Here is a 15,536-nt window from a genome sequence, read left to right on the forward strand (position 1 = left end):
GAGACACACACTCGTGCTTAAAAGCTTAGAGTGACAATTAACAAACACAACCTATTCCAACGCAATCATCAAAGAAAATTGCATGGAGTACAAAAGACAGCTATAGAACTATGGTTCTTCACAATTAACAATCTACTCTCTCTTCGTTCCAAATTAGGACTGTAGACTTTTTATATGCAGCTCTTGGGCCTTGGGCTTTTTTAGAAACACATTAGGGTTAACCAAGTTAACCTAATTTATACGCCATCTGGTTTTTACAGTATGTGCTGTTAGCGAAATCTTCTGGACGAAATATTCAGCACACAATAAAAGGTTTCCTAAATTGTAGATTGAGAGAAATCAAGAAACACAATTAATAAAATATAACAGCTCCTGCTGTCACACAAGGATGTCATGACATCGCTCATGACATTCACTACATAACCCGTATTAGCTTAACACATATGCAGCCTGCATAACACAATATCAAACATGTCATGACATCAGTCAAGACATTAAACACTCAGGTATGTTTTACCATAAATGCAACCAACATGAAAAACATCTTCAATCTCCCCCTTTGGCAAATTTTTAGCTAAAACAATCTGTCACACCATATCAGAGAAACACTTGCAGCAGAAACAAAGCAAACACAAACAGAGCTAATACAGTACAGACAACATACACCACTAGTATGCACACAGTGCTCAAACAGATCAAAACCAACCACACCACAAGAGCAGCACAAGCACAAACAGATTAACACAAAAATAAGCACATCAGATTTATTGATCACACAACACCATACTTGTTGTCTTGGGGTGACGTTACTACTTCCCCCCTTGTTTGGCCATAAAAGTTGCCAAAGCAAATTACTGTCTTCTCTCCAAAATTCAAATAGGTTCAAACAAAACTTAAACTGAAATAAATCGAATAAAATGCAAACAAAACTAAACGAAAGAGGGCAAAACAAAAAAAAAAACAAAAAAAAGCAAAAGAAACAAACAGAACTCTAGCCGCATTTACTGCCCAGAGTCAGACCCACTTGAGGTGTCTGCATAACTTCTTTTCTCAGAGCCATCAGTAGGACTGGTACTCACTTCTTCCACATCTTCTTCAGGTTCTACTTCCTTCTCTTATTCATCTTCATCTGCCATCTCTACAGCATCTGCAAATTCGTCATTCTCATCCATTTCCAGAGTGCTTATCATCTTTTCAAGGGATATCTTCCTAGCTTCCAGCTCTTTGCAGGTCTCGTTTAACATTGCTATGACTTTTGCTTTGCTGGCTGATGCTCCAGACTTGGATGTTTCAGCCGATGTCATGACAATGTCTGGAACATGCGTACCCTGAAACAATTTATAGATGAAAGCCAATGGGCTTTCTCTTTTGCATACTACATCATGTTCATTGAGAATATTGGGATACTGAGTCAGAATTATGCCACACAGGAGGGATGGAAAGGCAATTGGACCCTTAACACTGAAGCTTCTAGCATGCTTCATAGTTTGGTCAAAAATATATGTTCCATAGTCAAACTTTGCCTTTGTTCCTACATCATACAAAAATCTGCCAAGAACAGTTGAAATAGTGGACTTGTGATTTGTTGGTACCCAATTAGCTGCTTCTATCTTGTGAAGCATTGCATACTTGATGCACAGCTTACTTGCAGTTAGTTTCTCTTTTAAGGGCCAACTTTTTACCTGCTTGGCTGTGATCACTTGACAAACCTTGTTGTCTGTCACTTCAAGCTCAGGTTGAGCTTCATTTGTTCTTACCAAGAAGTTATTAATCACAGAAGGAGAGAACGAAACACACTTACCTTTCACAAACACTTTTATGAAGTCCACACTCTTGCTGTTTCCACAATCTTCAGATAGGTTCACCATAAATTCTTTTACCAGCCTCTCATAACATTTGGGAAGGTTGCACACAGTTTTTAATAGTCCAGCTTCCTGAATTAGCTCTAAGATTTCCTTGTTCTCAAGAGCATTTGGAGCCAAATCCCTTTCAACAACCAGTCTCTTTTGGAGCACATATTTCCACCTGCTGGCACTAGAGGCATAGTAGAATGACACATTATCAATAGGTCTTTCAGGAATACTTGCAGCAAGCTTGCTTGTTGTAGGCTTCTTCCTTGATGGAATGTTAGGGACATCCCCTTCAACATCAGACTCATATTCAACAATTTCCCTCTCCTTTCTTTTCTTTGGAACAACCTTGCTCCAGGACTTTGAGGGACCAACCCCTACACTCTTAGCCATAGCTCTGCTCTTGATAGGACCAGCAGAAGTACTCTTCTTCTTGACAGAGTCTTTAACAGTGCTCTTAGCTTCTGCATTCTTTTCAGGGGAACTTTGGGAAATAGCTTTGGCTTTTCTTCTAGTCATCAGCCTGTTGGCTACACTAGGATTTAATGAGGCAAGCAACTCGTCGTCAGAATTCTCATCTAAGTCTACCACATTGGTACCTGTTTCAGTATTGACCTTAGTGTGCTTATTCTCTTCGATGTCATTGACATCCTCAGTAACATTGGTATTCTCAACACCTTCTTGTCCATTCGTAATGATCTCCTCTTCAGTTGGGTCACAACCAGAGGTGTGAGCAACTTCAGCCTTACTGGTGTTCTTGAGGGATCAGGCATTATGGTTTGAAGAGGGACAGATATCCCAGGAACTTGATGATTTTCATTCAGAATGCGTGTAACAATTCTGGTAATTGCTTTATCAACATATCTGGTTCCTTCTTTAGTAAGTTCCTCTATGGTATTAGATGCAGAAGGTTTGGCGCCCTTGTTATGAATACCCTCCTTGGGCCGTTTTGCATGTGCTATTTTAGGCTTTGTGGCCTTTACATCATCACTACTAATCGTCCTTAAAGGTACAACCTCCAGACTCCTATTAGAGTTAGAGGACTCATCCGGTGTTGCCGAGTCAGATACGGGAGATGCATCACACGATTGCTGAGACATTTTGAAACTCTTTGAGACATAACTTGTGTCACACTTGTGAGAAGAATCCGAGCAGTTCAACCTTAATAAGTAGCGAGAAGGACCAACAGGGATGTTTTCCGTTTGTAGAAGAATAGGAGAGCGAGGGAGCTTTATATGCATACTGAGTGAGGGAAGTTTCAAATCGTGGATATTTAAAAAGCCCAAAAAGTATTCCCCCACATAGGTTAATTGCTATAATATGTTTTGGTTACAAATACCTAACATACCCTTTACCTTCACAATGTCTTCAGATGTTGTTAAAACATTCTCTATGACATTACTTTCAGATAGACTTTTAGAATCATTGCGCATATTTGACTTATTTAGTTTTCTTTCCCGATCAGTAATGTCTATCATAAGGCTTACTCTTTCTTCTAGCAGGAATCTATTGATACTGTCATACCCCAAAATTTACCCGATTGAATCTACGTCCGTTAATTCATCAAGGTTCAAAATTGAGAGTTATAAGGTTTGACATTCCTATTGTCAAACTCGTCCTCTTGTAAACAAGGTTGAATTAAAACAAAGGCGTAATTAATAGGCGTTTTAGGACCACAAACGTTGGGCCCAATTGCTACAAAGGTTGTATCATTTTTGGGGAGGGTATTTTGGGTTTTTTACTAATATTCGTCTTGATTATTATTATTGGCATCGACTAACCATTAACATTTAATATTATTAATTTTGTTAATATTAGGTTTTTTTAACAATATTAGAATTATTATTAGGTAGTATTAAGTTTTAATTAAGTAGATTTACTATTTTTAATTAAATTTTAGTAATTATATGTTAGGTCTATTTTTGGGATAGTAATAGAATTATTATTTAGGTTTTATTTAATTATCAAATAAATAATATAAATGAAATAAAAAAAAAGAGAAAGAGAACACGTGACAGTTTTGAACCAAATCTTCAGCATCATCATCCAAAATACAAGGGAATCCATGGGGGGTTTATTTGGAAAATGAACCTGAGACAAAGATGGAAAGATTATATGAGATTTTCTAATCAATTCTCAATCGGACTCAATGATCAATTCTTACCATTTTGATTAACCTAATGCGAGGATATATAAACCTAGAACATTTACGGACAGAGGGGGAGGATTGGCCGCAAAAACTCTTGCTCAGGAACGAAAAAAAAACAAAAAGGAGTGGGGTTGCAAACAAAGTTTAGTCGTGATTCAGACCACAAAAGATATCCGAACAGACTCACTGGAGAATTCTGAACGTGTTGCAATACTCTCCATTGCCCAGCGCTCTCGGATTTGTCTCCCTGAACTCACGGGATATGGCTATGCTTTAAAAACCGTAGGCAAAGGTCTGTGTGTTGTTCTGAAAATATGTTTCACGATGAAGAAGAAGGCAAGGCGCGGGGAAGGTTCTGTTTTAAATTTTTTTATTTGATTGCATTGCTTACATTAATTCCTGCGCGCGTATCACTATCAGCAGAGCGAGCGTAGCCCAGTGGAGGAATGTATGCGCAAAGTCTTTGGTGGTGCAAGACAGGGGTTCGATCCTGGCCAGCGACGCATACGTTCTATTTTTTCGAATCATTTGTTCCTTTACTATCAATCCAGCATCATCAGATCAAGTCTGTATAAGATCTAGCGTTCAAAGAAGTTGAAGGTCCATGGAACACCCTCAGCAGGAGATCACACAGGATTCCTCACCAGGTTCCTTTTAAATGTTTTTATCTATTTTATTTTTATAAACTCCCTTTTCTTTTAATCATTCAAATTAGTTTTGCATATAATTTTAATTGGGTAATTACGGTTTAAATTAACTAATTTAATTTGATTAATTTTAATTAGGATTATTGTATAATTAGGATAATTTAATTAGGGTTAGAATTATTTCCCAATTATTTTGATCATATTTTAATCACAACAAGCCCTATAAAAGTTACCCACATATTAGGGTTCGCCCAATCCCATTGGCCATTTGGCCAAAATATTAGGAATTTAATTGTTATTCGTTTCGTCGGAATTAATCGGTCGCGATGGGTAATAATCCATAACCAGTTATTCAACCATTTAACTGAATATAAAATAAAATAAACTTATTTGGCTAAAGGGTTTCAACCATTTTTATTGGTTGCGATGATTAGCCTCTTTTCTTCACTTCAATTCATTACTCTTTTTAATCGAATCAATCGATTACGAGTGGTAATGATACATATTAATTATTAAAAATTATTAAAAAATATCTTAATTCATTATTAGTGATAATCGAATCAATCGATTTGAATTGGTAATGGTGCAAAACCCCAATCTTTTAACTATGGTGATCAAACCTATTGATCATTGCGGTTAATTGTGCCAAATCAGGGTTGTACGCCCGAAACATCTAAAATACACTAAACCACGATACTACAGGATTTTTATCCTAGGCAACTCAAAATGCCCTTTCAAATCAAATTCAAACTGCGATAGGCTATTCAAAGCCTTCAAACCTTCAAATCAAATTTCAAACCTTAAGGGCGTACAACCCGTCCCCCGAACTACGTTGACTCTGATTCTCCATAAGGAGATACGTAGGCACTTGGTAACAAGGCGAGTCCCCTTCCTCAAAATCTCAATTTCCCCCCTATTCAATTCCTCAGCTATAAACCTTGCCATAAACCTTTACCTTAGATTCAAAGCCAATAGGAAAGGGTTGAGGGTGCCTAATACCTTCCCTCGACCTGAATATAGTATCTTACCCTGATCTCTATACTGCGTAGGGTTTCCTATTCGCCCTTCAGAATAGGTGGCGACTCTAAAGTTAAAATTTTTAGGCAGGTTGCTACAGCTGGCGACTCTGCTGGGGACCACTTAATGGTAATTACTATGCTCCTATAGGTTTTGGCAGGGTTTAGGTTTGGCAAACTTTTAGGGTTTGACCAATTTGCCATTTTTAGGGTTTGGCTAACTCGCCAATTTTAGGGTTTATTTTTTATATAAATATTTAAATTTTTATTTATTTATTTATTTATTTATAAATACATTTATTTCACCTCAATTTAAATTAATATTTTATTTAAATATTTGTTCTACTGCATTGTTATAAGCGGCCGGAATCCAAGGTTAGTTTTTAAATATTTAAATTTAAATTTATTTATTTATTTATAGCCTTAAACTACAGTAATTTAAATTTTTATTTAATTACTGTCATACTATATTGTCAAATTATAAGCGGCGGGACTTCGAGGTTAGTTTATTTTTAAATATTCGAATTTAAATTCATTTGTTTATTTATCTACATCTATTTACAGTAATTTTATTTATTTATTTTATTATAATTTAAATAAATACTGCTTTGGTCGCTTATATACAATTGCTGCTTTTTATATTGTCGGGATATTATAAATTATTTGTTTAAACCCTAAGTGTGGGAGTTAACTTTGAGATCAATAGGGGAGTATGAATCTCCTACGAGTCTCATTGATAACTCCACTCGGAGTGGGTTGAGTATTCGGAAATGTCCAAAACGAGGCTTGACTTTGTTGAGGGCAGGACTGGATACTTGGCTGATCTCTCCGAGAACCTACCCCAAAAATTCGAACCTCATGGATAAAATGAGTTGTTCTAAAATCCGAAGAGACAAAAAGTCTCGGAGGCTACGAACGACCCCATGAGACCTTCTAGAACACTCCCAAAAAAAGGGTAGGCTCCCTAGAGCCGTTACGTCGAACCTATGAACCTAGGACTTTTGTGTTTATGTGCTTATTATGTGTTTGCAACATATATACTTCGAATATCTATGCATTGCCATTTTGCAGGTACTCCTAAGTGGTCCCTAGCCTGTAGGGACACAAATTCCTAAAGACCATGTCTTTCCCACGAAGGACATCACCATCTACGCATCCCCTAGCCTGTGGGGATTTTATTTTTATATCCTTGTATTCTTACAACTACGCGTCCTTCCCACGAAGGATATTTCCATTAACGCACGTCAATTGGCCTCTCGATGGCCATGCGATTCGGTGATTGTCGTGAACGGTCACCCCGTGCTTGCTACTACGTACTCTCTAGTATATAGGGATTTTTTGTCACATCCACGTGTTTTCACAATGACGCGTCCTTCCCCGAAGGACAACTTCACTAGCATGCGTTCGATTGGCCTCTCGATGGCTATGAAATCTAGTGACTGTCCTGAACGGCCACTCCATGCTTATTCCCGCGCACCCTCTAACTTGTAGGGTTTGGATCTCCATTTACACATCACATCCCTAGCCTGTAGGGATTTCTCTTCGTCCATATCGTCCTTAGATAGGTTGTGTTCCGCATAGAGAACCTTCCCACGAGGGACAAATTCATTGGTACACGTTGATTGGCCTCTCGATGGCCTTGAGATTTAGTGACTGTCTTGAACGGTCACTAGCCGCTATCTTCTGCATACTCTCGAATCCAAGGGATTTCCCTTAGCGTGTCATAACATTTATCCTGCAAAGATTCCAAGAGGGTCTAATGCCGCCTCTAAGGCTATCCCTAGGATCATATATTACACGTCTGCATTGCATACATGGAGTTATAATACAAGGAGTCTCTCGCATACGCATGCATTTGCATTGACATACATTTGCATCTACATTTACATTTGCATCTTCACCCGCATCCACACTTACCGCGCTAGCCGATTTCCTGAGACTCGCAAAAAAAAAAATCAAAGGATCGTAGACTATGGAGAAAGGAGGATAAATTGAGAATGACCTTAGTCTTACTAAGAAAAAAAGAGGATGTCTTTCGCCATGCCAGCCGCATGTCCATGCCTTGTCATAACAGGATTATGAACACAACGAAGGTTGTCATCGAGCAAGGATTAGTTCAACAAAGAGTTCCCTCATAGATACACTCAAGATGTATCTAGTTATAAAGGGGTTCATCTTAGAACATATCAAACTTTCGAGGACGCTCTACGATAACCTGGGGGCAAGGATTAGTCCAACTGGGGCAATATCCTGAACAAAGAGGCATAACTACGATGGAGGGAATTCGACATATGTCAGCCCCACACCAAGAAAAAAAGGGTCATAGGTGATACTATCCTTAGGAAAAGCAAAAGAGGTTCAGTCAAAGGAAATTCATGAAATTCCGATACGATGAAAACCCACCGCTAACGATTTATTCCCGCCAGGTTTGACATGTCCAAAGAAAATTCGAGGTTGCCCTCACTTCTACAAGTTTAAGAATCTAAGGAGTAAAACAAGGTCAGTGGATCTACAAAGGTGATTATCCCTAGGATCAATAGGTGTTTACCGTGCTCACAATTTCAACCCTTACGGCCGCTAAGTGTTACTCAGGATAAAAGCTGTACCTTCAGATTAGCAATTCTAATGGGATGACCATGCAGGTTTTGGAATCAATTCATTCATTTCATTCACTCACTACTATGACTTTCCAGTCACACACTCCTATTTTTAGGGTTATTAACAAACTTGAGGGAGAATGACGAATACAAATGACTAAGTCCAGCTAAACGTATGCTTTCAAGGTAAGACCAAGCCGAGGATGTACAGGCATTGTTTCCATTCTCAAACAGTGGAGATATAAGGATGTTAATCCCTTGTTACCCCCTCGAGCCAGGAGTTGGAGTTTTGTTTCTACTTTTAAAAAAAAAACCTTGATTTTAACCAGGGGCAGGGTAGATTTCAATTAATTCAATGGTGTATTTTGGTTGTCAAGAGAATCAATCAAGCCAAGCAAGGGTTCAAGCATAAGGATCGAGCAAAGCAAAGGTTCAAGCATATCTTCTTCCTCGCATTCATCTAAGATTGAGGAAGCAATGGAGATAATATTCACAACATCTTCTTCCTCATTACATCATTCAAGATCGAGGAGGTATCAAAGGTGAAGCTTACAAATCAAAATCAACATAGCCGTCACCATTCAATATCCAAGGATCAAATCTCGAAAGGAGCATTCAAAAGAAAAAGGAGAAAAACGCCCGCTAAGTCAAAATGGTAAATTTCATAAAAGAAAACAAAAACGACTTAGGCAAAATTAGGGCATCCCGATGGGTCAAATTCAAAAGAATTAGCTCATGCAAAAATAAGGGATAAAAACAAAGGTGAAATACAAAGGATAAACTTGTGACTGCTAAATCATCAATGCTTGGATCTCTACTAAGGCTTTTGCTTAAACATCAAAAAGACAAAAAACAAAAAAACGATTCTCTTACAAACAAAGCGCATTCATTGAATTAGGCGAATTTTAGGATCTGGACAACATCAAGGAGAAAGGGGTGGGTTAAATAAATTTTGAGCCTTATATCCATTGTTTCTTAAAACATGAACCAGGCCAAGTTACAACATTTAAAAGTCCTAATTGAGGCAAGGTTAACCATGAAAGCATGCTAAGCAGGAATTTGTTATACTGACTCCTATGTTTGTTAAAACTACTTCTAATCACTATGCTTCTTCAAGCATTCTTTTCAAAACCATCCAGTCCTAATTCATAACGAACTTCGATTTCAAAACTTGCATACGCATTCCATTGGAGTTACTTCTCAAAAGGTACAACACCATCTACGGGTATACACTTAGCATCGAGGAAATCTCGAAATGGGTTAATCAAAGGTGATCATTTCTAATAAAGACCCTGGAGTCGGGGGAACCACATCTAGGGGGTTCTCCTAAACAGGGGCAAAAAATTTCAAAGAGCACAGGGACATACAATCGAACATCCTATTAACTAGGGGCAATCTTCCTAAGGTTCAATCGACTTGGGGCACATCTCAAAGCAATCTCAAACAGGGGCATGTCAGACATGGGAAGAATTCAAATTCAAAGGATAGACACTATGGATAACCTCCCATGACCTGGAGATCAGGGGCACACCCTTCAATCTAAACATCGAAGCATATGACAAGGCTATTTCCTGGGGCATTTCCTTCATAAGCATCTTTCTCCATGAAAATACTGGGGCAATGGATATCAAATCCGCAAGACACACGACAAAAGGAAAAAGGCGTTCTCGCACTTTACAACATCGAACAAATCTTTCTCCTAACTACGATCTTCAAATTTCAAACAAAATAGGTATTGGGAAATCGCGCTAGCATCACACCCCACCTTACCCAACAACTTTACAACATTAGCAAAATATACACGCTTTGGTTATCAACAACCTATCATTGAAGCATCATGCAAATACATACAAATCATGCATTGGTTGATACATTACACCGTAACTCTTTATGTGGTCTTCTTTAAGACAAATCCTACGATCCTTGCTAGGAACCTCTTTAAGCAGTCTTATTTAAGACGATCATAGTCATTTCTAAGTACCTTTTCAGGTAATCTTATTCAAGACATTCTTTTTCTAAATACCTTTTCAGGTAGTCTTCTTCAAGACGTTACTTTTCTAAGTTCCTTTTCAGGTAGTCTTCTTTAAGACATTACTTTTCTAAGCACCTTTTCAGGTAGCCTTCTTCGAGACATTCTTGTCCTAAGTACCTTTTCAGGTAGTCTCTTTCAAAAAAAACATTTCGTCATCCCTCTCAGGAACCTCTTTAGGTAGTCTTCTTTAAGACATCTGTCAACCTTTTCAGGTAGTCGTCTTCAAAGGCGTTCTTCATTCCCTGCTAAGAACCTTTTCAGGTGATTTTCTTTAAGACGAATTTCTATCTACTCTAAGAGCCTTTACAGGTGGTCTTCTCTAAGACAAATTGCTACCATTTCGAAAAAATCATTGCAGATAGTCTTCTTTAAGACAAACATTCACATCCACTCAAAGGACCTTTTCAGGTAATCTTACAGAAGACATTACTTCGTTCCACTCATTACGTCAACCAAACATACGTATATGCATAAGCATACATAAACATTACAAAGCCAACATAAGCATAATCATGGGATAGGTGCATGCATGGAGTAAACAAGTTCAATGGGTTTAAGGAGACAAAATCTCGGGGTTGCATCGGCATTAGCATACATACATACAACATATACATGTGTAAGCATTCACACATACGCATTATACAAACAACAGGGGCATATGCACAACATATAAACATAATGCATACGCATTTACAGGAACAAAAATTCTACACAGGTAAATTCTGCAACAACACTTGCAGATAACCCTGTTGGTGCAGGTGAACTTGCTAGAACTATAGCAAGCAATCCTATTGGGGTCCAAACTGCGAGTAGCTTACCAGCACTATGGTAAGTGAGAGATACAGACTGCGACGTAGCTTGCCAGAACTATGGTAAGTGAGAGATACAAACTGCGAGTAGCTTGCCAGAACTATGGTAAGTGAGAGATACAAACCGCGAGTAGCTTGCCAGAACTATGGTAAGTGAGAGATACAAACTGCGAGTAGCTTGCCAGCACTATGGTAAGTGAGAAGATACAAACTGCGAGTAGCTTACCAGCACTACGGTAAGTGAGAGATATAAACTACGAGTAGCTTGCCAGAACTATGGTAAGTGAGAGATACAAACTGCGAGTAGCTTACCAGCACTATGGTAAGTGAGAGATACAAACTGCGAGTAGCTTACCAGCACTATGGTAAGTGAGAGATATAAACTACGAGTAGCTTGCCAGAACTATGGTAAGTGAGAGATACAAACCACGAGTAGCTTACCAGCACTATGGTAAGTGAGAGATATAAACTGCGAGTAGCTTACCAGCACTATGGTAAGTGAGAGACATAAACTGCGAGTAGCTTACCAGCACTATGGTAAGTGAGAGATACAAACTACGGGTAGCTTACCAGTACTATGGTAAGTGAGGGATCCACAAACTGCGGAGGCTTGCTGGCTATAGCAAGCCAATTACACAATCAACAGAAGGTCCTCGCTATTCCTTTTCAGGAACCTTTCCAGGAAGTCTTCTTCAAGACGTATTCCATCCTTTCTAGGAGCTTTTCCAAGCACACAAGATTTTTCAAACGATTCCTCAACTGGGTTTATCACGTTAGTCCCTCGGCAGTGATACCGTCCAAAACATCACCCATAACAATCAAAGGTGATATCTTTCTTTTCAGAATTACTAACATACTCCGATTAACATAACTAACCATCATGCATCATACTTCATTCATACATCACGCATATACATACCTGGCTCTCATTCATTTTGAGAAGCACACTGCATCATGCATCGCATGCATCATACCATTGCATAAAATTCAGATTGCCTTTTCAGGCCGTGCTACAAAAAATCACTTGGTTCCTTCCAAAAGGCGTGTGCTTCACACTTAGAAGAAGGTATTTACCCTGGATGGCATCTTTAAGCCCATCTCCCGCATAATTTCTTCCCAAACAAACACAAATTTCGGGGCATTCTCAGTGTCCAATCATCTTCCACCTTTAGATCACGATAGGCAGACGTGCCTATCTGACTCTTCAGGTTTAAGAAGATTGAACAGGGGCAGCTGTTATACCCCAAAATTTACCCGATTGAATCTACGTCCGTTAATTCATCAAGGTTCAAAATTGAGAGTTATAAGGTTTGACATTCCTATTGTCAAACTCGTCCTCTTATAAACAAGGTTGAATTAAAACAAAGGCGTAATTAATAGGCGTTTTAGGACCACAAACGTTGGGCCCAATTGCTACAAAGGTTGTATCATTTTTGGGGAGGGTATTTTGGGTTTTTTACTAATATTCGTCTTGATTATTATTATTGGCATCGACTAACCATTAACATTTAATATTATTAATTTTGTTAATATTAGGTTTTTTTAACAATATTAGAATTATTATTAGGTAGTATTAAGTTTTAATTAAGTAGATTTACTATTTTTAATTAAATTTTAGTAATTATATGTTAGGTCTATTTTTGGGATAGTAATAGAATTATTATTTAGGTTTTATTTAATTATTAAATAAATAGTATAAATGAAATAAAAAAAAAGAGAAAGAGAACACGTGACAGTTTTGAACCAAATCTTCAGCATCATCATCCAAAATACAAGGGAATCCATGGGGGGTTTATTTGGAAAATGAACCTGAGACAAAGATGGAAAGATTATATGAGATTTTCTAATCAATTCTCAATCGGACTCAATGATCAATTCTTACCATTTTGATTAACCTAATGCGAGGATATATAAACCTAGAACATTTACGGACAGAGGGGGAGGATTGGCCGCAAAAACTCTTGCTCAGGAACGAAAAAAAAACAAAAAGGAGTGGGGTTGCAAACAAAGTTTAGTCGTGATTCAGACCACAAAAGATATCCGAACAGACTCACTGGAGAATTCTGAACGTGTTGCAATACTCTCCATTGCCCAGCGCTCTCGGATTTGTCTCCCTGAACTCACGGGATATGGCTATGCTTTAAAAACCGTAGGCAAAGGTCTGTGTGTTGTTCTGAAAATATGTTTCACGATGAAGAAGAAGGCAAGGGGCGGGGAAGGTTATGTTTTAAATTTTTTTATTTGATTGCATTGCTTACATTAATTCCTGCGCGCGTATCACTATCAGCAGAGCGAGCGTAGCCCAGTGGAGGAATGTATGCGCAAAGTCTTTGGTGGTGCAAGACAGGGGTTCGATCCTGGCCAGCGACGCATACGTTCTATTTTTTCGAATCATTTGTTCCTTTACTATCAATCCAGCATCATCAGATCAAGTCTGTATAAGATCTAGCGTTCAAAGAAGTTGAAGGTCCATGGAACACCCTCAGCAGGAGATCACACAGGATTCCTCACCAGGTTCCTTTTAAATGTTTTTATCTATTTTATTTTTATAAACTCCCTTTTCTTTTAATCATTCAAATTAGTTTTGCATATAATTTTAATTGGGTAATTACGGTTTAAATTAACTAATTTAATTTGATTAATTTTAATTAGGATTATTGTATAATTAGGATAATTTAATTAGGGTTAGAATTATTTCCCAATTATTTTGATCATATTTTAATCACAACAAGCCCTATAAAAGTTACCCACATATTAGGGTTCGCCCAATCCCATTGGCCATTTGGCCAAAATATTAGGAATTTAATTGTTATTCGTTTCGACGGAATTAATCGGTCGCGATGGGTAATAATCCATAACCAGTTATTCAACCATTTAACTGAATATAAAATAAAATAAACTTATTTGGCTAAAGGGTTTCAACCATTTTTATTGGTTGCGATGATTAGCCTCTTTTCTTCACTTCAATTCATTACTCTTTTTAATCGAATCAATCGAGTACGAGTGGTAATGATACAAATTAATTATTAAAAATTATTAAAAAATATCTTAATTCATTATTAGTGATAATCGAATCAATCGATTTGAATTGGTAATGGTGCAAAACCCCAATCTTTTAACTATGGTGATCAAACCTATTGATCATTGCGGTTAATTGTGCCAAATCAGGGTTGTACGCCCGAAACATCTAAAATACACTAAACCACGATACTACAGGATTTTTATCCTAGGCAACTCAAAATGCCCTTTCAAATCAAATTCAAACTGCGATAGGCTATTCAAAGCCTTCAAACCTTCAAATCAAATTTCAAACCTTAAGGGCGTACAACCCGTCCCCCGAACTACGTTGACTCTGATTCTCCATAAGGAGATACGTAGGCACTTGGTAACAAAGCGAGTCCCCTTCCTCAAAATCTCAATTTCCCCCCTATTCAATTCCTCAGCTATAAACCTTGCCATAAACCTTTACCTTAGATTCAAAGCCAATAGGAAAGGGTTGAGGGTGCCTAATACCTTCCCTCGACCTGAATATAGTATCTTACCCTGATCTCTATACTGCGTAGGGTTTCCTATTCGCCCTTCAGAATAGGTGGCGACTCTAAAGTTAAAATTTTTAGGCAGGTTGCTACAGATACTTCTGTACTCCCTTACTTTTGCACACAGATTCTCATTCATTAGACATGTCTCAGTAAAACCTGCAGCTAGTTCACTTATGGTGAGCTCTCCAAGATATGATTCTTCATCATATTCATCAGATTCTTGGCAGTCAACTTTTATTTCCTCTCTGATCATGGAGTAGTCCGAGGGGTAGTTTGGGGTGTTAGGCTCTATTGATACTTCTGTACTCCCTTACTCTTGCACACAGTTTCTCATTCATTAGACATGTCTCAGTAAAACCAGCAGCTAGTTCACTTATGGTGAGATCTCCAACATATGATTCTTCATCAGATTCGTCAGATTCTTGGCAGTCAACTTTTATTTCCTCTCTGATCATGGAGTAGTCCGAGGGGTAGTTTGGGGTGTTAGGCTTCCATAGGTAGCAATTATCTTTAGACCTAAATCCCTTCATGACTTCTTCATTTGCTTCATTAGTGACAATACACTCCTCTTTAGTGAACCTTACATTGAATCCTTCATCACATAGTTGGCTGATGCTTATAAGATTTGTAGCCAGTCCTTGTACAAGTAAGACATTATTTAGATTAGGAACACCCTGACCTTCTGTCTTGCTAACACCTTTGACTTCTCTTATTTCTCCATCACCAAGAGTCACATAGTTAGTTCCCTCAAGTTTCAGGTCTGCTAGTGAGTTCTTTCTCCCAGTCATATGATTTGAGCAACCACTGTCAAGGTACCAATCTTCTTTGGCAGGCATTCTTAGAGAAGTGTGTGCTACTAGAGCAACATTCTTAGCCACCGACCGTTGCTTTCTGTTA

The 15,536-nt window shown here is 38.1% G+C and overlaps 1 protein-coding gene across 1 annotated transcript; it reads right to left on the reverse strand.

The window, feature by feature from the left end:
- Positions 1-1,115: 1,115 nt before the first annotated feature.
- LOC131640946 (uncharacterized) lies at positions 1,116-3,091 on the reverse strand. Its single transcript, XM_058911297.1, has 2 exons — positions 2,657-3,091; positions 1,116-2,606 (listed from the first exon to the last, which is right to left on the reverse strand). The coding sequence occupies exons 1-2, from the start codon at positions 3,089-3,091 to the stop codon at positions 1,116-1,118; spliced, it is 1,926 nt and encodes a 641-aa protein (XP_058767280.1).
- Between the last annotated feature and the right edge of the window lie 12,445 nt (positions 3,092-15,536).

This window comes from Vicia villosa, unplaced genomic scaffold (assembly GCF_029867415.1).
Source record: "Vicia villosa cultivar HV-30 ecotype Madison, WI unplaced genomic scaffold, Vvil1.0 ctg.003413F_1_1, whole genome shotgun sequence".
Classification (NCBI taxonomy): Eukaryota; Viridiplantae; Streptophyta; class Magnoliopsida; order Fabales; family Fabaceae; genus Vicia; species Vicia villosa.